Source organism: Trichomonas vaginalis, chromosome III (assembly GCF_026262505.1).
Source record: "Trichomonas vaginalis G3 chromosome III, whole genome shotgun sequence".
NCBI lineage: Eukaryota > Parabasalia > Trichomonadida > Trichomonadidae > Trichomonas > Trichomonas vaginalis.
The window spans coordinates 14,264-41,359 of record NC_067205.1 but is presented as its reverse complement, the minus strand read 5'-3'; the positions used below and the strand labels follow the sequence as shown (position 1 = coordinate 41,359).

At 33.9% G+C, this 27,096-nt stretch overlaps 8 protein-coding genes and 1 pseudogene across 9 annotated transcripts, besides 2 other annotated features; 4 read left to right on the top strand and 5 right to left on the bottom strand.

Moving 5' to 3' along the window:
* Window positions 1-177: 177 nt before the first annotated feature.
* Window positions 178-2,040, bottom strand: TVAGG3_0612090 (regulation of choline O-acetyltransferase protein; the record flags this gene model as incomplete). The annotated part of the gene is made up of 1 exon (XM_001316701.1): window positions 178-2,040. One exon carries the CDS (start codon window positions 2,038-2,040, stop codon window positions 178-180), a length of 1,863 nt encoding a protein of 620 aa, XP_001316736.1.
* A 141-nt stretch (window positions 2,041-2,181) lies between these two features.
* On the bottom strand, window positions 2,182-3,591 carry TVAGG3_0612080 (regulation of choline O-acetyltransferase protein; the record flags this gene model as incomplete). Its single annotated transcript, XM_001316702.1, has 1 exon — window positions 2,182-3,591. The coding sequence occupies one exon, from the start codon at window positions 3,589-3,591 to the stop codon at window positions 2,182-2,184; it is 1,410 nt and encodes a 469-aa protein (XP_001316737.1).
* Window positions 3,592-3,929: 338 nt separating this feature from the next.
* Window positions 3,930-4,460: a mobile genetic element.
* Window positions 4,461-6,093: 1,633 nt separating this feature from the next.
* Window positions 6,094-6,495, top strand: TVAGG3_0612060 (uncharacterized protein; the record flags this gene model as incomplete). The annotated part of the gene is made up of 1 exon (XM_001316703.1): window positions 6,094-6,495. The coding sequence occupies one exon, from the start codon at window positions 6,094-6,096 to the stop codon at window positions 6,493-6,495; it is 402 nt and encodes a 133-aa protein (XP_001316738.1).
* A 461-nt stretch (window positions 6,496-6,956) lies between these two features.
* Window positions 6,957-9,173, bottom strand: TVAGG3_0612050 (antigen BSP-related family; the record flags this gene model as incomplete). Its single annotated transcript, XM_001316704.1, has 1 exon — window positions 6,957-9,173. The coding sequence occupies one exon, from the start codon at window positions 9,171-9,173 to the stop codon at window positions 6,957-6,959; it is 2,217 nt and encodes a 738-aa protein (XP_001316739.1).
* A 600-nt stretch (window positions 9,174-9,773) lies between these two features.
* Window positions 9,774-10,275, bottom strand: TVAGG3_0612040 (saposin (B) domains-containing protein; the record flags this gene model as incomplete). The annotated part of the gene is made up of 1 exon (XM_001316705.2): window positions 9,870-10,265. The coding sequence occupies one exon, from the start codon at window positions 10,263-10,265 to the stop codon at window positions 9,870-9,872; it is 396 nt and encodes a 131-aa protein (XP_001316740.1).
* Window positions 10,276-11,453: 1,178 nt separating this feature from the next.
* TVAGG3_0612030 (phosphoprotein phosphatase protein) lies at window positions 11,454-12,762 on the top strand (the record flags this gene model as incomplete). The annotated part of the gene is made up of 1 exon (XM_001316706.1): window positions 11,454-12,632. The coding sequence occupies one exon, from the start codon at window positions 11,454-11,456 to the stop codon at window positions 12,630-12,632; it is 1,179 nt and encodes a 392-aa protein (XP_001316741.1).
* An 843-nt stretch (window positions 12,763-13,605) lies between these two features.
* TVAGG3_0612020 (uncharacterized protein) lies at window positions 13,606-14,816 on the top strand (the record flags this gene model as incomplete). The annotated part of the gene is made up of 1 exon (XM_001316707.1): window positions 14,036-14,806. The coding sequence occupies one exon, from the start codon at window positions 14,036-14,038 to the stop codon at window positions 14,804-14,806; it is 771 nt and encodes a 256-aa protein (XP_001316742.1).
* A 6,048-nt stretch (window positions 14,817-20,864) lies between these two features.
* Window positions 20,865-21,674, bottom strand: TVAGG3_0612010 (uncharacterized protein; the record flags this gene model as incomplete). The annotated part of the gene is made up of 1 exon (XM_001316708.1): window positions 20,865-21,674. The coding sequence occupies one exon, from the start codon at window positions 21,672-21,674 to the stop codon at window positions 20,865-20,867; it is 810 nt and encodes a 269-aa protein (XP_001316743.1).
* Window positions 21,675-24,525: 2,851 nt separating this feature from the next.
* Window positions 24,526-24,652: a mobile genetic element.
* A 1,770-nt stretch (window positions 24,653-26,422) lies between these two features.
* TVAGG3_0611990 lies at window positions 26,423-26,545 on the top strand (annotated as a pseudogene). The gene has a single exon. A coding segment is annotated over exon 1 (123 nt).
* Window positions 26,546-27,096: the final 551 nt, after the last annotated feature.

The window sequence follows — 27,096 nt, the reverse complement described above, 5'->3', positions numbered from 1 at the left end:
ATTATTCCTTATCAAGCAAATGGACATTCATCTTTCTATTTTTAGTTTCATTTAAATAAGATAAAAGTTATTTCAACCATTATTCCAAATAGAATCAGATATTTCATTTGAATATATTGTCTCACGAGGTGATAGTTATACTCTATGATTGAAGAAATCAAATATTTTTATTCCGCATTATTGACAAGAATTTAAAGCAACAATTAATAATTTCGAACTCATACTTCTCTGTTTCCTATCTTCTGTAAATATTTTTGCATGTTTATGGGTTGGATTCGTGTCTTGTGATTGGGGAGCAGCTGTTACTTCAGGTGTATTCTCAGGATTGAAGTTAATTAAATCAGGAGTTATTTTGGGTGTAACTGAATTAGTGATAATTGGAGTAGAGTCAGGAGTAACTAATGGAGTTGGATGTGATGTAACTAATGGAGTTGAATGTGGCGTAACCAATGGAGTCGAGCATGGTGTTACTAATGGAGTTGAGAAGGGAGTTTCTGTTGAAAATGGATCTGTTGTAAATATATTATTCAATCCATTTCTAACCCTGCAAAATCTTTCTGGATCAGGACAAATCGCAGTTTTATTCTTTTGATATGTGGTCATATTTTCCGTATAAGAATATTCTATTCCAGCACTTGAACAGTTTAGAGTATGAAATTCTCCTGTTGTTAGATCTAATGGTATATCTATTTCAAAACTGTAATCATCAGAGCATCGATAGCTTCCACACACATCATCATTGAGAAATGTCATTCCAGGAATTGTAGCCTTCCCATCTTCGCAAAACTTGATGGGATAATTGAGGAATTGATATGCATAATCATCTTCGCTATCAATTGGAACCAAATTATATCTTTTTGGATCATAATAATCCTGGTTATTACAAAAATCATCATAACCATCTGGCACATTGCTACAATTAATTGACAGATGTTCTGAAGAAGTTCCCCACCAATTAAATTCAAATCCAACCGAATATGTTATATTATATGGATCGTTGAATGTAAATGGTGGAAGTGTAGTTAATGGAGGACCTAATGGCCAATTTGGGATATAATTTCCATCAATATAATCTTTATTGCCATACACAGATGGTTTTGCAAAGGACCAATCTACGTCATAATTTCCTGTATCTAGCAAATACGCTAATGTCACATCAGTTACTTTTGTAAATGGTCCTGAATCATATTGAATTGAGTCTACTAAAATATCCTGAATATAAATAATTGGATTAGGAAGACCATTTTCTGTAACCAATATTCCCGAAGAATATGTGACATTCCCTTCAAATGTTTCAACTCCATAATGTTTAACTCCATAAATATGAGAATAAGGTGTTTGCAACACTTTGAAATCTTTTCCATTGTAATCGAAAGAACAAAAAATATCATCATAGGTTTCGTTTGAAAACTTTGGATGAAGGAAAGATAATGCATACGTATTTCCAACTAAGCCATATAAAATTTTGTTCAATAGTAGGTTAAATGTAGTGGAATTCACACCCGAATCATCAGAAGGATATTCTGTGAGTAATTTTATATTAATAAATATATTAATTTGAATGATTCTATGATAATCCATTTCCCACTGTATTGTAGTTGGATTAAATTTAGTATAGCTAGATGGCATTGGATGTCCGAAAAATATTAAATGCAAATCTGAGCTTGTAATATTCTCTCCTCCTTCATATGTTGTACTACTTTCTGCTAATGTTGTTATGGGTACTGAAAGTTGATCGACTCTTAGGAGATTGGTTAAATATGTTTTAACATTTTCAATAGTCTGAATGAGAGCATTATACTTATTAGTAGTCATCAAATCTGCAGCAGTGCATTGAAAAGTTCCGAATTTATCTGTAATTCTTTCTCCTATTTTATGACAAATTTGGCTATCATATTTACTTCCGTTAATATAACGATAGTCACTTGTTATTCTAATTTTTTGAAATCTTGAATCAAAATTTACGACTGGAGTTGCAACAGGAGTTGGTTTTGGTGTACTCATTGGGGTTTCCATTGGAGATGGCTTTGGTGTTGGCATTATAACGTTTGTGAATGGATCACTTTCATAAAAATAATCTAATAAATATCTTGTTCTGCAAAACCTTTCTGGTTTTGGAAATGTAACAGTTCTAAGGCTTGAAACATTGCCATCACTGTATATTCTTGTGAATGAGAATGTTTATCCTTCCATTGTGCAATTCAGGGTTGTTGTGGTATTATCTCTTTCATCTATAATTATATCAATTGTGAAGCTTGAATAATCATTGCAAGAAAAGCTTCCACAAGTATCATTTTCATAATATGTTAAACCAGGTATTGTAGCAGTACCTGATGAGCAAATAAAGTCTGGGATACGGATTAATTGTCTATCATAATATAGATTCAATCCCCATTCTGTGTATCCATTCGGATTATACCATTGAGGTGCTTGACAAAAATCTTTTGTGATGAAATCTGTTGTTACAGTACAATTTATTGTTTCATTTTCTGGTATAAACCATCCATTATAATCGTATGAAATTGTATTGGTTGGATCTGAAGGATCATAAAAGAATTCTGGAAAAGTTGATGCTGGTGCTGATAATGGCCATCCTTCTCTATATACCCCATCAATTGCATCAACATTTCCATATATTAATGGTTGTGCCATTGACCAATTCACTTCATAATTTCCTGAATCAAGAAGAAAAGCTAAAGTTACATCAGTCAGTCTATTGAATCTTCTTTCATTGTTTCCTGAATAATATAAAACAGATATATCATCTGAATAAAATATTGACTCACCATTAGGTGATGCAAAATTATTGTTGTTTTCATAAAAAATACCTGAAGGACATGTTGTGTTATCGCTTTCAAATGTTTCAACATGATAGTTTCTAATTGCAAAATTATGTGCATATGGAGTAACAAGAACTTTAAAATCTCTATTAAACTTTTTGAAAGCGCAATTAATGACATCATATCTTTCATTTGTATCTTTGACATGAAAGTTATCAATAAGTTGGTCATTAAATACCATAATATTGAAAAAGCTATTCAAAAGAACTTGGAAATAATAATTTGAAGTAGAATTGACATTGTTGATAGATGATGGAATTGTTCTGGCGTTAACATAAATGACACCTAAAATAGGCCTGAAAGGCTGGGCATTATCAACTACATATGGTAATGAAGTAGTTACATGAGTGTCAGATGCAAATGGCCGAACAAACACCAGAATATGTAAATCTGAATTTGTAATTGTTTTTGATTTAACAGATTTGAAACTTGAGTCGGTTGAAACAGTTATTGTACCTTCATAAGGTTCAACTTTTATTAAGTTTTCAACATAATTAACGGTATATTTGAAAGTTTCTTGAAATGTTTCAATTTGTTCACTTGAAATTATATCTGCTGAAGTGCATGCGTAATTGTTGCCATTCCATTGAATTATTTCACCGACATTATGACACATTTGGGAATCAGATGTTGTCTTGTTTAAATATTCTAAATTATATGAAATTCTAATTTTTTGAAATGAATCTTCATCTGACCAAAGCCTTTTGAACCATTTGAATCCTATCTGGGATTTTGATGAATCAGAATTCATAACTTGAATTTTAGAGGTGCACAGGAAACCCACTAGAATCATTAATTGAAAAATTAATTCAATTTTTCTATTCTCTCAATATTTTCAGGCCATTTTTGGTCAACGAATACTTCAGTTCTTCGTTTCAATATTATATGTGAATATAAAATCATGGAATATGAACTGTAATTTAGGTTATCGTACTTCATTCATTTTTGGCAATATACCATCAATTGAGATGTATTAAAAATTTTATTATTGTCAGAATATCTGTTATTATGAAAACTATATTAATTTTGCAATTTTGTAAAGCTTTTTTTACGTCAACCTTGCCTTGCTCTTATTTTGTTATGGCTTATGAGTGCGGGACAAATTTGCCAAGTGTCACTTTTTCAATAACCCTAAATTACGCTTTTCTAATTTTTTTAAAAAATAACCTTAAATTATATTTGAAGAAATTATGTCTATGATATATGTTTTATGCTAGAATCTTGGAGTTTTTATGCACTACACAAGAGCTCCAAGGTTCCAAGAGTGAATGCTCAATAGCAATTATAGAGATGTACCTTTTCAAAATGACTTTTACTGATTAAATTTAATCAATAGAAGACATTTTGAAAAGGTACCTCTACAATTAGATATACAAGAGATTCAAAGCTTCATTTCAGATAGATTTGAAACTTTGAAACTCTTGGTAGATTTTGAGTGAATGCTGACAATCATCTTTGAGAAGGTTTTCTTAAAGAAAACCTTCTCAAAGAGGTTTCTCAGGAGCCCTGAGGCTCCCTTTCGTAATGATTGGGAGCCTTGGGGCTCCTGCAGCAGAGTATCGCTCCGCTCCATTAATTTTTTTAAAAAAAAGTGCCGTGTGGCAAATTTGTCCTGTTCCCATGGCTTATCTAAATGAATATTGTGAAAGTGGAACAATTGCAAAAGAAATATGAACAAACCTTACCAAAAATTATGCTATTTCTCAAAAATTAATTTTGAAAAAATCCCAAAAAATGGGATAATGTTATCTCATTTAAGGATCCCGTTTGGAAAGCTCATGTTGTTTTCATGAACTGAATTTAATTTTCTTATTCCAACTTCAAGCCAAATCCATTAAAGAATTCAAACTTTAAATCAAAAACTAAGCTAAAATTTCAGGATACTTGATTCTTTTACTAGCTCATTTTCTAATATGGTTAGTAACTTTTAATTCTCATTTAAATTATTTGAATCTGACGGGCTTGCAGGGTTCTTCAGAACTTACACAAACTACTTCTATAAATAAATGCCAATCTGATGACACAATCTAATGCTTAAAAACATAATCTTATTTTAGATATCGCGAGAAAGAAAGGCGCAAAGCTGTATAACAAATTTTAAAAACAATGTTATTGTGTTTGCATATTGTAAAATAGTAAAATAAATGTAACAAGCTGTACATTACGCCACAATTTGGAAACAAAAAAAATTTCAGCTGAACTATAGGAATTTGCATTTGTAAATACGTTAATCGATATACCCAATTATAGTACTATCTTTAAATATGTTTTTAAGCCTGTTTCCAATCCTTCATGTTGTTTTCAAATCTAAAATGACATGGATCTTTAACAAAATCTCTTTGAACCGTTATTTTTAGCATGTTACAACATGGTTGATGCATACCGATCCGAAACTCTAAAGAATTGCCATGTTGAATAATTTTTCCCTCAATAACAAACTCAAATAATTTTTGAATGCTTTTCAAAAAAAATTAAAAACGACAATATAAAAGTAATAAGTATTTTCAACTTAGAATAATTAAATTTTTTCAATGTTTTGGCAAATTTAGAGTATTCAAAAATTAAAAAAAATCATGAATTATTGAATGAATTCAAAAATTCTCGATCATAAATGATGAACAAAAATTAAAATATGATTTAATTTTCGATAAAATTGTTGAAAATTTATTTTTCACTTTTCTTCGTTCATTTTTCTTAATCCAGAAATTCAATCAGTAGGTATGATTATATAAACGAATTCCTTAAAGATCCTTATGAAAATCTAACCGGGATTGGAACTCGAATAGCCCCTAATGCTGCAGGCCCTTCATATTTCATTCAGAAATGTATTTTCGAAAATTTCAATCGCCTGAATGCTATTAATAGTATTGCAGCAACTGGATTTGTTATTATCGTTGACTCGCAATTTCTATCAAGTGCTCCTACCTTCAGAAATTCTCTTGTTTACATTCAAAACAATGCAATACAAATTAGAAATTTATATAGAGATATATATGCTAAAACTCAAGGTCTTGCATTTACAACTGCTTCAAGTAATGAAACATTTGTCAATCATTTTTATGAATCAGCAGTTACAAATTGTAATTATCCACTGGGGACGAGTGGTGAGAAATCAGGTGCGCTAACTTTTTTGATACAAGGTGGACAAATCAAATGCCAGTATATTAACTCAACAAATAATGTTGCAAAAAGAAATTGTGCCGGTTGTTTTGAGTTGGGTAGTCAATCGTTTATTGTATCATATGCGAACTTTATGAACAATAACCAGCCCAATTCTACAATATTATACATAAATACAAGCTCCGAATTCAAATCTGTTACGTTACAGTGCGTAAATTTAGTCAATAACTCACAAGAGCAAAATGAATATGGTGTTATAAGATCAGATGTTAATATAACAATGATTAACTGTGTAATGCGAAATAATTCAGGCCGTCAATTATTTACAGAAAATACAAATGATATTAAACTGATAAACACTTTCATTGATGTAGAAGACTATAATATTAGTAATGTCTTGGTTTTGCAGCCTGTTAGTAGCTTTATTGACTGCGGACAAATCAAAAAAATCCCTTGTACAATGGATAAGTTCTGCGAAACACTTTATTTCCAACATGGTGCAACAAGTATGACAATTAGTGATCCTAAACTATAAAATCATCAATTTTTTTTGTGAGCACATTGAAATTCTTTCAAGTGTTTTATTTTTCACAAAAATACGCCTTTTGAAATAGAATGGCATCATTCTTACACTTTTTGAATTAAATTTTTGTCACCAACCACTCAAATAATCCAACAAAATATTATGATTAAAATCCAGAACTCAATGTATTGAATATGGATTTCCATATCATTTTTATTATAAAATAAAGTCACTAGTTATGTAAATTAAATGGCAAACTATGAAATTCAATATAGAAAAGCTCCATAAAAGATCTCATGTAGTTTAAAATGAATCAAGTGATGATTTTTCAACATTTTTATACTACATGAAACCTTTTAAGGAGCCTTTCTGTATTTTATCTTGTTCAGTGGTAACACAACTTCTCCTGTTTATCTAATGCTAAAAAAGTATTAATTTCACTTTTAGAATCTTAACAAAAAAGTTTAATGTTTTTACATGTATAGGAATGGAAATAGTAATTCGGGTGAAATTGCAATCTTGTGGCCAATCTTGCAGGAATTCATTGGATCACAGTCGTCGGAAAATGCAATCTTTGGAATGCCGACATTGAGAAATGTGTTTTGAATGGATGCTGGAACTGAAAAAGCACCGCATTTCCTGAGAAGTGGACATCCTTTGAAGGCATCAGTTCCGATGGTTTTCAAGCTTGGAGATGAGAAGAAAATCAAGTTTAGATTTGGACAGTCCTTGAATGATTGATATCCAATATCTTTGATCTTGTTACCATTGAAGAAAACGCGGATCAAACTTGGACTGCCCATGAATGCACAGCTTCCGATCTCTTCCATGTCCATGGGAACAATGAAGTTCTTGATGCCGCTATATGGAAGGAAAACAATGAGTTTGGATTTATTATAGTATGTCAATGCACCATTCTCAAACAAGAATCGTCGGTCATCTGGATTCAATGTGATCGTTCGAAGATTAGGACAATCATAGAAACAACCACCTTCGATGCTTTTGAGATTGCCATCCATCTCCATTCTGATATCTGATAAGCTTGTGCACGATTGGAATGCAAAATCATATATTCGCTGCAAATCGGATGGAATGGTGAATCCTGTCAAAGATGAGCATTCATAAAATGCAAATTTGCCGATGGATTCAACATTTCCTCGAAGGTTAAGTGTGGTAAGTTCATCGCATAAGCGGCACATTTCTTGTGGAATACTGCAGCTGATAGTGATTTCGGTGACTTTGCTGCTATAGAATGCTTGAAGACCAACAGATGAAATGGATGTCGCAAGATTTGCTGTGGTTAAACCAATGTTAGCAAATGATTGCATACCGATAGTTTGTATGTTTTGAAGTGCTGATAATCCGATGTCTTGTAATGATGGACAATATTGGAACGCAGAAGTTCCGATGCTTTGGATAGACTTGGGAAGAGTAATCGTTTTCAATTTTGGATTGTTATAGAAACAAAAATCGGGAATTTTTGTAATAAGCTCGCCTTCGAATGTTACACTAGTTAATAATGAACAATCTCGGAATGCTTGTCGATCAATCTGTGATAAACCTCTGGGAAATGAAATTGTTTGGATAGTTGAGAGTTCAAATGCACTTTCCCCAATAACAATGTTTTCATTGTTATCGAAAATAACACTTCGCAAACTCTTGGATTTAAATGTGCCTGGATCAATTCGATTGCAACTATTTCGGATTCGAACATCATATTTCGAATCTGAACCAAGATAATAGAAAACGGTTTGATTCGAATCTTTCAACATAATATAATCATCAACTTGGAAACTTGGATTTTGAGAATCAATAACCAACGAACTACTTGTTCCACTGAATACTCCCGCACCTAATGAAGTCAAATTTGCAGGTAACGAAATATGAGTCAATGATCTGCAATTTTCAAATGCACCATAACTGATTGTTTTCAATGATTTTGGCAAAATAATATCTTTCAAATTAACACAGTTGTAAAAGGCAGAATCTTCAATTGTAACAATTGATTCGGTAAGATTTACTTTAGTAATTACAACATTGAATGAAAACATGTTACTGATGACAATAGTTAACATACTATTAAAGGTAAATTCTTTAATAGAACTCGCACAAAAGCAATATGAAGATATGCTAGAAACGCGATCATGTAAAATCACATAAGATAACTTGCTACCTCTGAAACTGTTTTTCCCAATTGATGTAACATAAGGCGGGATATAAAATGTCCCTGTCAAAACTGATGAAACAAAAAATATTGTTGAGTTATCATTTCCTGTATAAATGATCTTTTTATCTGTTTTAAATATGGTGTTTCGTGAATCAATTCTAAACTCTGTAATGGGGCATCCTTGGAAACTAGAAGGTCCAATATCAGTACAATATTGAGGAATATAGAAATATGTCAATTGAGTGTTAGAAAATACATCAGTGCCGAGTTTTCGAAGTTGAGAATTTTCGGAAATTCCAACTCGCTTTAATCCGCTATCACCAAAAACTCGAAAATGAGTAACATCATAGCCGGCGATCTCTGTTACTGAATCTGGTAATATGATCTCTGTTAATGATGTTGTCGCACGAAAACATCCATAGGATATATATGTAATTTTTGGAGGCATCTCGAAACGAGATAATTGGGAACAGTATGAAAATAATGAACTGTTTAATGATAAGAGCTCTGTGCATGAACTCATGTCAACGTGTGTCAGACTTGATTGACAAAACCACCATTGACAAATCGACTTGATCTTACTTCCGGTTTCGAAGATAATCTCGGTGAGTGTGTCTTTTGAATAAAAGAAAGGACTTTCTTTATCTGTAGTGCCTCCTTTGATGCAGACACAACTTGCAATAATTGTGTAAGAATCTTGAATTTGTCCTTTGATGCTATCAAGAACATGATCATCTGTATAATGAACACCAAAATCTTCTGCATAGCATAAACAACAAAATAAAAAGCTAATGACCTATCTACTGTTGTATTTTACTGATAATGTAAAATTTTTACCCACTAATATCATTTAAGAGTTTGTTTTTGAAAAGTTTGAGTTTTTATCGATATTCCCATAAGTAAAAGAATGGCAAGAGGATTATTAAATCTCAAATTCTTAGAGCTTTTTTGAAATAGATCATTCACAGAGATGTGATAATATAAAGTGCTAATATCATTCAGGGTTCAATACAACGTTAAACTCACCAACAATAAATTAGATTAAAATTGGAAAGTTGACTAATCACGCACTGATCAGAAGGATGTATTGTTGATATAAATATTATATTGAAAGAATGGTTAGGATTAAAAGATACTTATTTGTTAAAATTAGTAATATTTTAATAGAATTTTCCCACAATCAGAAAATTCAGCTATTTAACTTTTAAAAAAGTCGGATTTAGATAGCTTCTTCCCAGGAAACTTGCCATTGTGGGTTTGTCTCTGTTGAGAAAGCTGGTCTTCCGTTGGCGACTGGAGCGCTGTAGACAGCACGTGGTAATGAGTTGCGGGCGTTAACACGAACCTTGCGGCAAAGTTTGACCTTCTCGCAAATCTCGGTTGGTGTTGTTTTCTCGGCAAGTTTGACGATTTCTTCGATTGGGATCATAGCTAATTGTGTGCAGATGGACTGGAAAGCAGCTGGGAGCTTCTTGCATTCCTTCTCGATAAGCTGTGGGATTTCAGCCTTTTCGTACTCCTTTAAGAGGAGATCCTTTGCGATTTCAGCAGCGAATTTGCAAACTTGGCACTCGCCCTTGAAGGAAACAGCGCTAGCAAATAAGAATGCGAGCATTGAAAATTTACTTGTGGCAGTTTGCCAGATTAGAGTATTCAATTTTTTCCGAAAGATTTTCACCTTATTTATAATGTAGTTGCTGAGTAATTATTTATTTAAAGATTTTTATCGTTTTTGTTTTGAATAGATTCCGATTATTAAAAACGGATAATTAATCGCACAATATTAATGAGATATATTTTGCAAGAAAAATTTTCATAAAAGTGACAAAATGGATAAAATTCTCCATGAGGATCTGGTTATCGTAGGGACTTGAGAAACAAATTTGATACTCGCATTGATATTTTATCGTAAATTTTTAAAATACTTTCGTTTTTTTGTGTTGCAAAGGATTAATTTATTCACAATTGTGTAATTTTCAATTATCTAATATGAAACTACACTTTTTATGATAATTTTATATGAAAATGTCCGCTCATGTCCCACAATTTCCAGAGAATTTCCTGATAAAAAGCAAATTTATATCATATATGAAAATAATTATTTTGTGGATGATATGCATCAATATATTTTGTTTTTGTTATGATTGGAGCTGAAAATCGATTTTTATATTAAACAACGTTACAACGTAGAATCACCAAGCTGATTAGCATCAGAAAATTATTCAAATCATTAAAACAACTGTGTGAAGTCAATTTATCATAATCAAAAAAAAATAATTTTTCAAGCTAAAATTTTTGGTTCCTATAAACAAAATATCAATATTTATATCATTTTATTTTGATATATGATTAAAATATTTAATTTGTGTCTAAATAGCTGATTTTTCTAAAACTCAAGAAAATATGTGGTTAATAATTTATAATCCAATATCAATAATTGGTCAATCAAATTTTTTCATTAAAATTTGAATGCATAATAGAGGAATTGAATTTAAATCTGTAGATTATCAAAAGAACAAATTTAATTGAACATTATAAATCAAGCATAAATATATATTTTTTGGAATTCAATATGTTTTATTGAATTAAAATAAAAAGACTGTAAAATTAACTAATGTTATTATTTGTTAATTTCAATAGTAAAAATCAATAATTTGCATTCAATCATTTCAATTTAAATTATTGTCACTTTTAAGAGGAACACAAAAATAATGGATCAAAACTTATAAATTTATTAATTATATATCATACATGAAATATTTAAAACGTCATAAACTTTTGATAAGTTTACAATAATATAGTGATGAAAGCAGCCGATATTATCTACAACACATTTAAGCTTTTCCTAAATAAGCATATTGATGAAATCGGAACAGTAGGCTCTTCTGTTGCTATCCCAATATTTAAATCAGACCTAATACACGACCTTATTACAGAATTCATTGAAACTCAAAAATTCATGCATCCAATAATTGTTGCGCCTCCAAAGGTTATAATTATTGGAGATTTGCACGGAAACTTGCATGATTTGCTCAGAATACTTATCAAAAATGGACTTCCCCCTGAAACTAATTATCTCTTCCTTGGAGACTATGTTGATAGAGGCGAGTTTTCATTGGAAGTTGTCATTTTAGTATTCGCTTTGAGAATCCTTTTTCCTGAAAACGTTTTCCTTCTAAGAGGAAATCACGAACTTTCCAATATCAACGCAATGTATGGCTTCAAGCAAAATATTGTTGATGTATATGGAAATGATACACTATGGCAAGAGTTTAATGATGCTTTTGGATACTTACCTCTAATTGCCATTATTGCTATGCAATTACTATGTTTACATGGGGGAATATCGCCATTATTGACAAGCTTGGATCCCATTAAAGCTATCAAATTCCCAATGAAAGAAATAACTCCTTTGGTTACTGATATTTTGTGGTCCGACCCATCTGAGTCAGTTGATGATTACGATAAGAACGATAGAGGTTGTGGAGTAATATGGAGTCCAAAGAACTCCGAAGAAACCCTGAAAAGGCTTAAATACAAGTTAATCATCAGAGGCCATCAATGTGTTACAAAAGGAGTTGAAGCTACGCATAATAATAAGGTAATTACGGTATTCTCAAGCTCCAATTACCTTCCTACCGGAAATTTATGTGGATATCTTGTTTTGAAGGATATGACCATTAACAGAGGCTTCCTTGATCCTTTACATACTGTCCAACGACAGAATGCTATATTTGCAAAAATTCATTTGAAAGAAAATGATATTTTTGAAGAAGAAATTATTGAAGAGAATTTCCCACCTCTGCAGATGCCAACTGCTGTTTCACGACGATCATCTACGTCAGCAATACCAAACTTAACGAATGCTCATTCTTACGGTTCAAATCTCTTAATGGTACGAAAGAAATTTGTTATTAGCAGCCCTGCAGTACCTCAATTTACATCTGCTATTGTTCTACAAAGGAGAAATAGTCAGATTTAGTTGTAATAAATGTTTGTTTGTTTCTTGATAACATGTTTGTTGTTTTTTATACCTTTGTGTTGAACCAGGAGTATATCAATATAAATATTTAAGAACTGTTAATATTTTATTTGATTTGTATCAAAAATCGCATTTCAATTGAAAAATGGAGATGAATCAAATTTTACAATGAAAAATGATTGTATTGGAACGCTCATGAAATCCCAAAAAAATTAAAAACTATAAAAAATACATGACAAAAATACAAAAATGATTGATATTTTTGATTTTTGCAAATTTTCGGAGTTGAAAAATGAAAATCAAACTCGCTAATTTAATCATGTTTTAGGAGATATATTGGAGTACATATATTTTATTTAATTTTTGACACTTAAAAAGAATTTATCGATTGTTTCAAATAATTGAAATAACAGATCAATGACGACCACAATCCGGTCTCATGGTATTAATAGATTGATATAGATTTATTGTTTAAATAGAACTTTAAACTTTATTTAGATTAATTACATTGCTATTTTACCATTAAATGCACAGTAATGCAATAAAATATACCAAGCTCATACAAATCATCGAAATATTTTTAAAATTCCCCACTGTATGGACGGAAAAATTTCTAAACAATTTTGAATGCTCTCAAATTTAATTCAGTGTCTGACATACAAAATTCAGGAAATCTAAATTAGAAAATATCATTACCCAATAGATACAGAATAATTTATTCGATACATTCCTAATCGGTACTTACAAAATTTTCAATTACTGATAGTTGTCATTATCGAAACATAGCTTGGTAGCTTATCTTCAATAAATGATCTTTCATCATGAATTTTTTGACAACTTTATTTTTTGAATATAACTGAAAATGTTGACAAGCGATCTACTTTTACCCAGCATACATCCTATAATAAAATAATTATATAAAATTTCATTTTGTGACATTTTCTCATATTCATAAAATGCTTGCGATATTTTTCTCAATCTTCATAATTTACAAAAGATTTAACGTTGATATTCATGAAGAATCATTACAATGTGGCCCTGAAAATCCTTGCGTTTTTTATGTTTACAGCGGAAGAGGAAATCCAGCAACATTTTTATATTTTTTTGATTTAACGGACGATGATGAAGTGTGATATGCATACAAATCTTATAGAAGATCTTCTTCACCAGATACATGGACATTAGCGACTAACGAAGAAAAAACAAAATTATGGAAATCAGCTTCTTCTCTTTCAGTTTATGTCAAACCTCCAGCAAACAGGACAGTAGTTGCCCGTGGTGGGAAAGTTTCGAAAAGAGATTGCCCAAATGGAACAATAATTACATCTCGAACAACTTTTAATTATATTGATTATCAAACCGAGCCATTCGCTTAACCACCAACAAATTTTTGCGTTATATTCATGCAACAAAGAGGTAAAGCTACCATTCAGAACACGCTTCCAATGAAAGACGTGATGAAATACAAATCCTCAGATTGGTACTTCTCTAGAATCCAAACAGGAAAAACAGTAAATATTGTATCAGGCAGAATACCGGTATACTTAGCTTTTTCTCTTTCTAACACAGCCGGAATTCGAGATATTTCTTTAGAGTTAACAGATGCATCAGATACAATTAAGGATGATTTCGAGATAATTGATACAAATATACCATCGTTAGCTACAGAACCTGACGAAGAAGAAGAAGAAGAAGTAGATGATGGAGATAATGATGAAGATCCAATACCTTCTTCGTCAAGCGAATCATCATCTGCAACAGAAGAACCAAGTAGCGAAATATCGGTTGCGACTCCACAACCAAGAATGTTCGATTCGACACCATTTATGACTCCAGATGAAACGTGGGATGGAGGATGGAACGACCCACCGAACGTAATCGTCCGCGGCAATGACGTTCCAGAAATACATGAAACGCATCCACCGATTCAGACAAAATATATAAAAACAAATGTTCCAAAAGTGACAAAAATAATTAATGTTACTGCCGGTACAGGTGTAATTGTTGTTGTAGTCGTTCTGACAGTCATAAATATTGTGAGGACTTTCCATAGAATCAAATCTCATAAAGTCTCTGCGGTTGGTTCAAATTCAGATTTTTCTGATATGGATCTTGATGTTTACTCTAGCCCTGAATATGTTGTAAGTGATGATAACCCATTTGTACTTAAATAAAAATTGTTTGTTATTTTTTTTATGTAAAAATTTGAATTTTTTTTATTGAATTAATCTGATTTACATCATCCACCATGGTTCCATTCATAATTACACTTTGTAAGTCAAAACTTGCTTCTTCCATAGTATTTTTTTATAAAATATTTTAATATTTCAACTAAATATTCAAAAGCAATACAGATTTTTATGATAACAACTTTGTCTGTTATCCAAAATAGGAAAAGTAAATTGTTATTTAAATTCACACACATTCCTTCTTTAGTTTTGAGGTATTATTATTGTCGTCTGGCGGTTTTAGACGACAATGCGAATTTTCAAATAATAGGATTTTTGCCAGATAAAGAGCTACTCCATATATCATGCGTGTTTGCACACTATATACATAGATGGGATTGATGTTCTTCCTTTATTTAGGTACCAAAACATGCTTGTAAAATCTCTTTTTTAGACGACAATGATAATTTTGTCACTTTTCCAGACGACAATAAAACATCCTCTTTAGTTTTGATATGAGATTATTTCCTATCAATAAAGAGTCAGAAAATTTCTCAAAAATGAATAAATTTTAATCAGGAGTGAAATATATAATATAATCTTACATGGATCTTAGTAGGGAGGAATGTTTCTTCTTTTATTTTCTCTTCTATAAAGTTTGAAAGTTGCAGTTGGACTTACGACACTTGTTGGTGCAAAGGTTCTTACTGGTGTTTGATGATTAGTTTTTGCTGGCGTATAATGGTTAGTTTTTACTGGCGTTTGATGATTTGTTATTGCTGGTGTATATTGATTAGTTTTTATGGGTGTTTGATGATTGGTTCGTGCAGGTGTAGCATGAAATGTTTTTCCAGGAGTAATGAATGGTGTTATATATACCGTTTCGAAGGGAGTTGGATTCGGTATCAAACCAGGACATTCATTACTTATCGCTAGAATGACTGGACACCAATCTAGAACACTTGGAACTTCTATGTTTGCAGTTTGTAAAAATGTTATGGAATTTTGTACCGTAGAACTGCAAGCAGTACTAACAGTGTTATCTTTATAAACCCTTCCACTCAATGTTAATACTTTTGATCCTTCAATGATGGCAAAATAGTTGTTTTTTCCTGAGATTGAACATTCATTAAATTTGACTAAAGCAGGATTTCCTGCAGCAACAACTGAGTGACATGTATTTTTTACTATTTGAGATTGTGAAAATTCACTATTTCCTTCTATTTTGAAAATTATATTAGCTATGTTATCCAAAAATATACAATATGAAGTAGAAACTGGTGCAAATGCTGAAATAATTGAATTAAACTCTGATTTTGTAACATTACTTTGCTTTGTTTCAAACTTATGTTGGTTAAATAAACTTAAAAAGTTTATACATTGTTTCGAATCGAAGAAAGAAACATAGTTTGCTTCCGATTTCAGTGTTTGTTTATCCGCTTGTTGATATCTTAAGAAAATTATATTTCCATCGATATTATTAAAGTTTATAGGTTGTGTTTTGATGAGCTAATTGTTAAGATATTGTAGTTCTAAAGAAAAATTTGAGTTTCGAGGAAGTTTCTCGACAGAGGAAACTTTCATATCGAATGTTGCCTCTGTCGAGATGTATGTGACAGGCAAAGTGCAATCACCTATCAATATTGCACTTTGCCTGTCAAAAGTTCTTCGCATCTCTTGAGGTGTGAGGAAGTTTCTCGACAGAGGAAACTTTCATATCGAATGTTGCCTCTGTCGAGATGTATGTGACAGGCAAAGTGCAATCACCTATCAATATTGCACTTTGCCTGTCAAAAGTTCTTCGCATCTCTTGAGGTGTGAGGAAGTTTCTCGACAGAGGAAACTTTCATATCGAATGTTGCCTCTGTCGAGATGTATGTGACAGGCAAAGTGCAATCACCTATCAATATTGCACTTTGCCTGTCAAAAGTTCTTCGCATCTCTTGAGGTGTGAGGAAGTTTCTCGACAGAGGAAACTTTCATATCGAATGTTGCCTCTGTCGAGATGTATGTGACAGGCAAAGTGCAATCACCTATCAATATTGCACTTTGCCTGTCAAAAGTTCTTCGCATCTCTTGAGGTGTGAGGAAGTTTCTCGACAGAGGAAACTTTCATATCGAATGTTGCCTCTGTCGAGATGTATGTGACAGGCAAAGTGCAATCACCTATCAATATTGCACTTTGCCTGTCAAAAGTTCTTCGCATCTCTTGAGGTGTGAGGAAGTTTCTCGACAGAGGAAACTTTCATATCGAATGTTGCCTCTGTCGAGATGTATGTGACAGGCAAAGTGCAATCACCTATCAATATTGCACTTTGCCTGTCAAAAGTTCTTCGCATCTCTTGAGGTGTGAGGAAGTTTCTCGACAGAGGAAACTTTCATATCGAATGTTGCCTCTGTCGAGATGTATGTGACAGGCAAAGTGCAATCACCTATCAATATTGCACTTTGCCTGTCAAAAGTTCTTCGCATCTCTTGAGGTGTGAGGAAGTTTCTCGACAGAGGAAACTTTCATATCGAATGTTGCCTCTGTCGAGATGTATGTGACAGGCAAAGTGCAATCACCTATCAATATTGCACTTTGCCTGTCAAAAGTTCCTCGCATCTCTTGAGGTGTGAGGAAGTTTCTCGACAGAGGAAACTTTCATATCGAATGTTGCCTCTGTCGAGATGTATTACAAATAAAAAAGAATTCCATCCCAATTATACTCTATAATACAACACTATCAATATGATCAAATCACATCCATATTAAAATATGAAAAATCCAAAATCATTCTCTCTCAAAATCATATATCCACACACTCTTGTCGGTCAAAGTTCCGCGTTCAAGTTATGAATGCGGAACTTTCTATCATTCTGGGAGACATGCACAGGCAATTTCTCCCGGAATGATATATGCAGAGCGGTAAGAGTGCATAACACACTCTTGTCGGTCAAAGTTCCGCGTTCAAGTTATGAATGCGGAACTTTCTATCATTCTGGGAGACATGCACAGGCAATTTCTCCCGGAATGATATATGCAGAGCGGTAAGAGTGCATAACACACTCTTGTCGGTCAAAGTTCCGCGTTCAAGTTATGAATGCGGAACTTTCTATCATTCTGGGAGACATGCACAGGCAATTTCTCCCGGAATGATATATGCAGAGCGGTAAGAGTGCATAACACACTCTTGTCGGTCAAAGTTCCGCGTTCAAGTTATGAATGCGGAACTTTCTATCATTCTGGGAGACATGCACAGGCAATTTCTCCCGGAATGATATATGCAGAGCGGTAAGAGTGCATAACACACTCTTGTCGGTCAAAGTTCCGCGTTCAAGTTATGAATGCGGAACTTTCTATCATTCTGGGAGACATGCACAGGCAATTTCTCCCGGAATGATATATGCAGAGCGGTAAGAGTGCATAACACACTCTTGTCGGTCAAAGTTCCGCGTTCAAGTTATGAATGCGGAACTTTCTATCATTCTGGGAGACATGCACAGGCAATTTCTCCCGGAATGATATATGCAGAGCGGTAAGAGTGCATAACACACTCTTGTCGGTCAAAGTTCCGCGTTCAAGTTATGAATGCGGAACTTTCTATCATTCTGGGAGACATGCACAGGCAATTTCTCCCGGAATGATATATGCAGAGCGGTAAGAGTGCATAACACACTCTTGTCGGTCAAAGTTCCGCGTTCAAGTTATGAATGCGGAACTTTCTATCATTCTGGGAGACATGCACAGGCAATTTCTCCCGGAATGATATATGCAGAGCGTAAGAGTGCATAACACACTCTTGTCGGTCAAAGTTCCGCGTTCAAGTTATGAATGCGGAACTTTCTATCATTCTGGGAGACATGCACAGGCAATTTCTCCCGGAATGATATATGCAGAGCGGTAAGAGTGCATAACACACTCTTGTCGGTCAAAGTTCCGCGTTCAAGTTATGAATGCGGAACTTTCTATCATTCTGGGAGACATGCACAGGCAATTTCTCCCGGAATGATATATGCAGAGCGGTAAGAGTGCATAACACACTCTTGTCGGTCAAAGTTCCGCGTTCAAGTTATGAATGCGGAACTTTCTATCATTCTGGGAGACATGCACAGGCAATTTCTCCCGGAATGATATATGCAGAGCGGTAAGAGTGCATAACACACTCTTGTCGGTCAAAGTTCCGCGTTCAAGTTATGAATGCGGAACTTTCTATCATTCTGGGAGACATGCACAGGCAATGTCTCCCAGAATGATATATGCAGAGCGGTAAGAGTGCATAACACACTCTTGTCGGTCAAAGTTCCGCGTTCAAGTTATGAATGCGGAACTTTCTATCATTCTGGGAGACATGCACAGGCAATTTCTCCCGGAATGATATATGCAGAGCGGTAAGAGTGCATAACACACTCTTGTCGGTCATAGTTCTCCAATTTTATTCTTTTCACCACACATTTTCTCATTTCATAAGAAATTATCTATCACCCTTTTTCACTATTATACAAAACATCAAATACACATCCAATTTCAAACTATTTATTCTAATTTATTCATTCATTTTATTTATGCCTAACAATATACCATTCACTTACATTTGTACTATAATTCACTCATACAACCAAATATACTTAACAATATTATTCAATATTAATATTTCTTTTATTTTTTTCTATTTCTTTCTATTTCTTCAATTTTATTAAAAAATTATTCATTATTAATATAGTAATTCATTGGTAAACTTCCTTCTTATCTTCACTTGTGTTATTTGAAATCAAATATCATTTTTCTGAATTTACTGAAATACTAATCAAAACATCTATAATCTTCAAATAATGACCATATACTATCTTCAAGTATAGTTTTCAGTCAAATTTTATAATTCTTTCGAAATCCAACTTAAGAACATTAATATTCATAAAGTAAAGATTGAAATATGCATATATGTGTTAAATCAAAGCTGATTCTGTGAAAAAATTGGAATAATAGCTTTTATCAAATATTATATCTTATTTTCCTCAAATTCTATAAAATCTATCTAAAAAGCTTCTATATGGACCAAATAAGAAAATATCAGTATTTCATCAATATGTCATATTAGCATTGTTATCAGATTTAGGTGAAAAAAGCTTTTTCTATTTTGGCATCATGAATATAAAGTAACATGTATGCATATATGAATGGTAATTTTTTACGGACAGATATCTTCTGTATCACGAGATAATGAAATCCTAAATATGTTATAATGCGCCCAAATTCATATATTATACTATCTCTGTATTGGGTATCATTGTGGTGATATGCGTTTTTGAAGATATTTTCATAGTGTGTCTGCGGTGAAAAATATGCAATTTTTGGGTCATGAAAAAAAATTTCGATTGTCGGATTTTCAGGGTACTACTACAAATGAGTTTTGTATCCATATAATTTTTACCCAAAGATATCAAAAATATGACGAGATATGAGCATTTTATTTTTGGTTATTCACTTCACTTTCCGCCACCCTTAAATGAATAAACCACAAAGCGGTCACTGCAGAAACCAAGAAGATGAAAGCGTTAGGATTTATTAAGTTTATGCGCCCGACTATAAGTTAATATGAGAACTGGACGTTAATACTCTCATTTTGAGAAGTTCGTTAGCGCATCATCTCGATGTAGAATTCTGAAAAGTGCCGTTATTTCCTCGATCTCAAGACAAAGCGGTTTTTAGGGTCAAAAATTTTGCGCGAACTATAAAAATAACGCCTGATCATCAAATATGTCCCATTTTTCTCTTTTTCCTCTCTCTTCTTCTTTTTCTATTTTCTTTTCTTTTCTCTTTCTTCTTTCCTTCTTTTCTTTCTTCTATGCGATTTTCATTTTAAAAATGAAATTCACAACTTAATTAAGGATAAATATAGAGTGATAAGATGAATTTTTAAAATTATTTATGTATTTTTAACTCTAGAATAGAAAATAAGAATATAAATTAAGAAAAAAATTAAAAATTGAAATTTATTAAAAATAAAGTTTTTATTCAGACAATACAAAGTTAAGGATAAGAATAATATAGTATAAGTGAGATCTGAGTTCGCAATGTGGGAATCTAATTTGGTAATGAGTTGGAATGAGGAAGATCTGAGTAGGTTGTGGGAGATGGACTGGGATCTGATTTGGTAATGAGTTGGTTGAGGGATCTGAGTTCTGATGAGTTGGTTGAGGGAGATCTGAGTTGGTTGAGGAAGATCTGAGTTCTGATGAGTTGGTTGAGGGAGATGTGAGTTGGTTGAGGGAGATCTGAGTTCTGATGAGTGAGATCTGAGTTCATATGAGTTGGTTGAGGGAGATCTGAGTTGGTTGAGTGAGATCTGAGTTGGTTGAGGGAGATCTGAGTTCTGATGAGTTGGATGAGGGAGATCTGAGTTGGTTGAGGGATCTGAGTTCTGATGAGTTGGTTGAGGAAGATCTGAGTTCTGATGAGTTGGTTGAGGGAGATGTGAGTTGGTTGAGGGAGATCTGAGTTCTGATGAGTGAGATCTGAGTTCATATGAGTTGGTTGAGGGAGATCTGAGTTGGTTGAGGGAGATCTGAATTGGTTGAGTGAGATCTGAGTTGGTTGAGGGAGATCTGAGTTCTGATGAGTTGGATGAGGGAGATCTGAGTTGGTTGAGGGATCTGAGTTCTGATGAGTTGGTTGAGGGAGATTTGAGTTGGTTGAGAGAGATCTGAGTTGGTTGAAGGAGATCTGAATTGGTTGAGGGAGATCTGAGTTCTGATGAGTGAGATCTGAGTTCTGATGAGTTGGTTGAAGGAGATGTGAGTTAATTGAGGGAGATCTGAGTTCATATGAGTTGGTTGAGGGAGATTTGAGTTGGTTGAGAGAGATCTGAGTTGGTTGAGGAAGATCTGAGTTCATATGAGTTGGTTGAAGGAGATCTGAATTGGTTGAGGGAGATCTGAGTTCTGATGAGTTGGATGAGGGAGATTTGAGTTGGATGAGGGAGATTTGAGTTGGTTGAAGGAGATCTGAATTGGTTGAGGGAGATTTGAGTTCGTTGAGAGAGATTTGAGTTGGTTGAAGGAGATCTGAGTTCTGATGAGTTGGTTGAGGGAGATCTGAGTTCTGATGAGTTGGTTGAGGGAGATCTGAGTTCTGATGAGTTGGATGAGGGAGATCTGAGTTCTGATGAGTTGGTTGAGGGAGATCTGAGTTGGTTGAGGGAGATCTGAATTGGTTGAGTGAGATCTGAGTTCTGATGAGTTGGTTGAGGGAGATTTGAGTTGGTTGAGAGAGATCTGAGTTGGTTGAAGGAGATCTGAATTGGTTGAGGGAGATCTGAGTTCTGATGAGTTGGATGAGGGAGATCTGAGTTGGTTGAGAGAGATTTGAGTTGGTTGAAGGAGATCTGAATTGGTTGAGGGAGATCTGAGTTCTGATGAGTTGGTTGAGGGAGATCTGAGTTCTGATGAGTTGGTTGAAGGAGATCTGAGTTGGTTGAGGAAGATCTGAGTTGCTTGAAGGAGATCTGAGTTGGTTGAGGGAGAATTAAGTTGTCTGAGCGATCTACGTTGTCTGAATGATATCTGAGTTTGTTGAATGTATGAGTTTGTTTAACGCCAGAGTTCAAATATGTGCCTGAATTCCTACGCGAGTCTGAATTCCTAAGAGAATCTTAATGATGATTGATCGATTAGAGTCCATCAAACAGTGTGAATACTCCAAATTTTTCCATTTTTTCTCTGCCAAAACTGACAAAATACTTTTTCTCGCTATAGGAATGAGTTATATCCATTTTCACAGTGGCATCTGATGCAGAATTCATTGCTGCATATACCATAATGCTTTCATGATATGTTTCCAAAAACCTTATGTTAGATTTCGACGATCGTAGTCAATATTAGTTTCACTCATGTAAACACAGTGGAATTAAATAGAACTAGTATTAAATATTTGTGTGATATAAGTAAATTATGTATATCTCAAATTTTATCTCTGATGCATAACTTATTCTCACTCAAAAATAGTAATTCAATTTTTAAACGAATGTTTTGATTGGACGAGCTTACTGAGCATAGACTCATCTCATCAAAACATTCACTTAAAAATTCTGGCTTTCATCAAGGCCAGTGTTCACAATTCATCACCTCAGAGCCAAGTTTCTCCACGGTCGTCCTCATTAGGCACTATCCAGGAGGAACTTGGCTCTTCATTAAAATCACAAGCTCTGGCTATTGCTGAGGCCAGAGCTTCTCAAACCATCATCGCGGCCGGTTTCCTCAAAGACCGCCCTGATTCGGGGCGGCCGAAGAGGATTCCAGTTCCGGAAGAACCTTTATACGAAGCTCTGGCCTTAGGAATGGCCAGAGCCTGCAAAATTCATCCTCAGGGCCGAGTTTTGCGATGATCGTAGATCATGTCGACGGTCTCGCAAGAACTCGCCCCGAAAGACATACAAATACAGGCTATGGCCTTGGCAAAGACCGGGGATTTGTTTTAAATACTCTGGGCCGGCTTCCCCAAATGCCGCCCTTATCCCGGGCGACAGGAGAGGAATCTGGCCTTGGGAATTTTACAACACGAAGCTCTGTTCTCATATGAGGCCAGAGCCTGCAAATACAATCCTCAGGGCCGATTTTGAGGGAGATCGTCCACATCATTGGCGATTTCCTCTCATCTCGGCCCTGAAAGACTCCAAATTACAGGCTCTGCCCTCAGCAGAGACCAGAGCCTGGCTCATAGTACTAAGGGCTGGATTTCTCAAATGCCGCCCTTATTCCGGGCGGCAGGAGCGGAATCCAGCCCTTAGACAATTACAAAACGAAGCTCGGACCTTAGGAGAGGTCAGAACCTCATAATTTAAACCTGGGGTCGAAATGCAAAGATGATGCCGGAAGGAGCGCCCAGACCGGTCAGAAGCGCTCCTTCCGGCACCAGAAAGACTAGAAGGGGGTCCTGACCTTGAGAATGGACCCCCTTCTATTCTCTTAAATTCACATCTTAACTTTCTGATTCTTTATTGATTTCTAATATTCATACAATACCCAACTTCTACCAACACATCCTAACCATTTGGACATATAAAACACATATATTATCGATTCTCACTCTTTGATGCAAATCACATTCTTAATTCATACATCTAATTTATTCAAACCAATATCTCAACCATAATCACAAAGGCAAACCTTGTTAACACCTTAAATATTGAACCTGTTTTGCCTAATCTCAAAATTTGATAGGTTATATAAATAGTCAACATCCGCGAAAAACGAATAGATGCTCATCCACACAAGGTTAAGACAAATGCCGCTGTGATTATGGCTCCAGATATATCCAGTGGCGAAATAGCGATTTTGGCAGAAAAAAATGGAAAATTTTTGAACGATAAGAAATAAATGGAACAGACCCATCAAACAGTTCCCAAGAATAATTAATGGTGAGTATATTGAGGAGATCTGGGGAATCTGAGATGTGATAAAAGAGTGAGTAAGTCGAGGAGGCCTGAGAGATGAGCAAATGATGAGAGTTTGTCGAGGAGGCCTAAGGGGTAAGTATGAGCGAGAATGTCGAGGATATTTGAGGGAACCGAGAAGTGGAATGGGAGTGAGTAAGTTGAGGAATCCAATCAACATGGAACTTCAGGTATACTGGATATATCAGTTCCCTGTAGCCCCATCCGTTGATCCTTATTTAAATATTTTTTAACTCTGTACATAGTTTTTTAAATAAATAATAAAAATCAATACCCGCCAATTTTTTTAGTTCTTAAGGGTGAACTTACGCCCCTATGACATGGCCTTCAATTCAGGCGTTTAAGGTTAATTTTCAAGGGTGCTTCATGCCAGTTGTCAGAATTTTGAATTAAAGTCAGATGGGCGTAAGTGCGGCCTTAAGGGTCCACTGTAAAAATTGAAAGTCTCTCAAAATTGAGAGGCGATTTGCAAATAATCGTTATTGTCTTTTTTCGAAAATCCACTTTTCCAAGTGTTCTGATTAATATTTTGTGAATGCAATAATGAAGTATCGGTTTTTGTAAGATGGTAATATATTCTATCACTTCAAATAGGATAAAAATTGCAAAAACGGCGAGTTTTCTAAGAACATGATTTTTTCGATTTTTTTCGCTTTTGGATGCGTATTTTGAAAAATAAATATTTTCGAATTTTGATTTTATCTTAAGTATAAGTTTTATAGTAGAAATTTTTTTGACCTATTTCCAATCATTAATTCCGATGTTTTTTAGGAATTTATTTGAGAAGAAATCAGGAATTTCGCTTTTATGCTATTACAAACTAATATTATGATGCATGCAGTTTATATTCATTGAGGCCAATGCCGGGATATCTTGCATTAAAAAAATTCAAAGAATTGACAATTAGATAGCACAAATTTAATTCTCTAGACAAAGTATTATTGCTTATATATTCAAAACATTATCCTTAGTTTTGATATGTTGGCCAAAAATTTTCTTGTTATTTTTTGTGTTTAAGCATAAATTAAAAAAAAAAAAAGGTAGTGGGGCTTCCAGGCACTTCGTGCCCTCTAGCCCCGAAGATGTTTAGTATAAATGAAGTTTTTATTCGGAAAATTGTTAGTCTTCTGGTGTGAATTCGGAGGACTCTTCTTCTTCCTCCATTGCTTCTGGGAAGAAGCCTTCTTCTGGGTCGAAAACATTATATAATGTTTCACTTTTCACAAATTATATATGTTTTCATGGTTTTTTTGTCACTTTTCTGTCACTTTTCAGGAAAAAACATTTTTATTATTATATATAAATGAATTTTACAAAACCACCGTTACCGTTCTTTGGAAATAAGAGTAAATGTAAAGATATTATATTGAGAGAACTTAAGAAACTACCGAATGGTCTAACATTTGTAGATTTGTTCGGTGGAAGTTTCTATATATCCCATTTATGTCATACAATATTCCCAGACTCAAAGATTATATGCAATGACTTCGACAACTATATGGACCGTCTCAAACATATTCCAGACACAAACAATAATTGAAAGAGTTAAAAGAAAAGATACCTATAGGTAAGATGGAACGTATACCATTAGATAAGAAAAATATTGTGAGAGAGGTTTTGAAAAAAGCAGAATATATAGACTGGGATAGTATATCTGCTAGACTATTATATAGTGGTTCTATAAGAGTTCATGACATTGAAACACTTATGTCAAAAGTTTTATATCTTAACTATACAAATGTTTTCAAAGAGGACATAGAAAAATATATTGAGGGTATAGAGTTTGTGAGATGTTATTGGACAGAGTTGTATGAAAAATATAAAGACAAGGAAAATGTTTTCTTTATAGTGGAACCCGCCGTTCTATAACACATGGGATTTTCAATACCAAGTAGACTGGACTTTGAGAGACTCTTTAGAAACTTTAGACGTTATACATAACCATCCATGCTTTTACTTTACATCCGATAAAAAGTGGTTTGGAAAGTGTCATGAAATGGTTAGAGGACATACATGACTATGAGTTTAGATATGACAAGATAGAATATGAGAGAGGTCCTATAAACCGGAGAAAGTGTCATAACAAGAAATTTTATTAGTAAGTAAATGTGGTTTGAAATAGGACTACTTGTTTTAGGTTTTTTCCATTGTGTCATTTATTTATTTGACGTGGCAGAAAAGTACAGAGAATATGAAGATGAACCAATGCCTGCAAATGTTCAGTATATGTACTCGTAAGAGATATTTTTATCTAATATTAAATGGACGCACAGAACTATAGCGAATGCACAGCAACCTGGACAACCAAACCCAGAGAATATTCCAAATGAAGTTAGAATACAAACTGCAATGGCAAACTATGGTCAAGTGCCAACAGATGTACAAATGCAAAACTGCCATGTCAAATGACGCTGCGTTAGTTTGCCACCATGGTATGCAAATATGAGATGGAAAGAGTTTTATACAAACCCTGAAGTGGGATAATAACAACTTTATGCAGATGACGCGAACACAGGAGTTGACCCAGAATATGTTTTCTACCAGAGGAGAAACAGAATGTATGAGCTCCAGTTAAAGAATGCTATGGAACTCAACAGGAAACGTAAGAGACTAGGCGGACATTAGATTTTTACATATAGTAAAATGGGTTTCTTCAGTAAGATAGGAAACTTCTTTCGAAATGTTGGAAGAGGTATATGGAATGGAATAAAAACCGTAGGAAGAGGAATTTGGAACGGAGTCAAAAATATTGGTAAAAGGGTAAGGTCAGTTTGTTGGTATTATCCTAAAGACCCTGAACCAGAAGACAAGCTCCTGTTATACAACAGCCTGAACCTGCACCACAGTCTAGTTGGCAACCAAAAT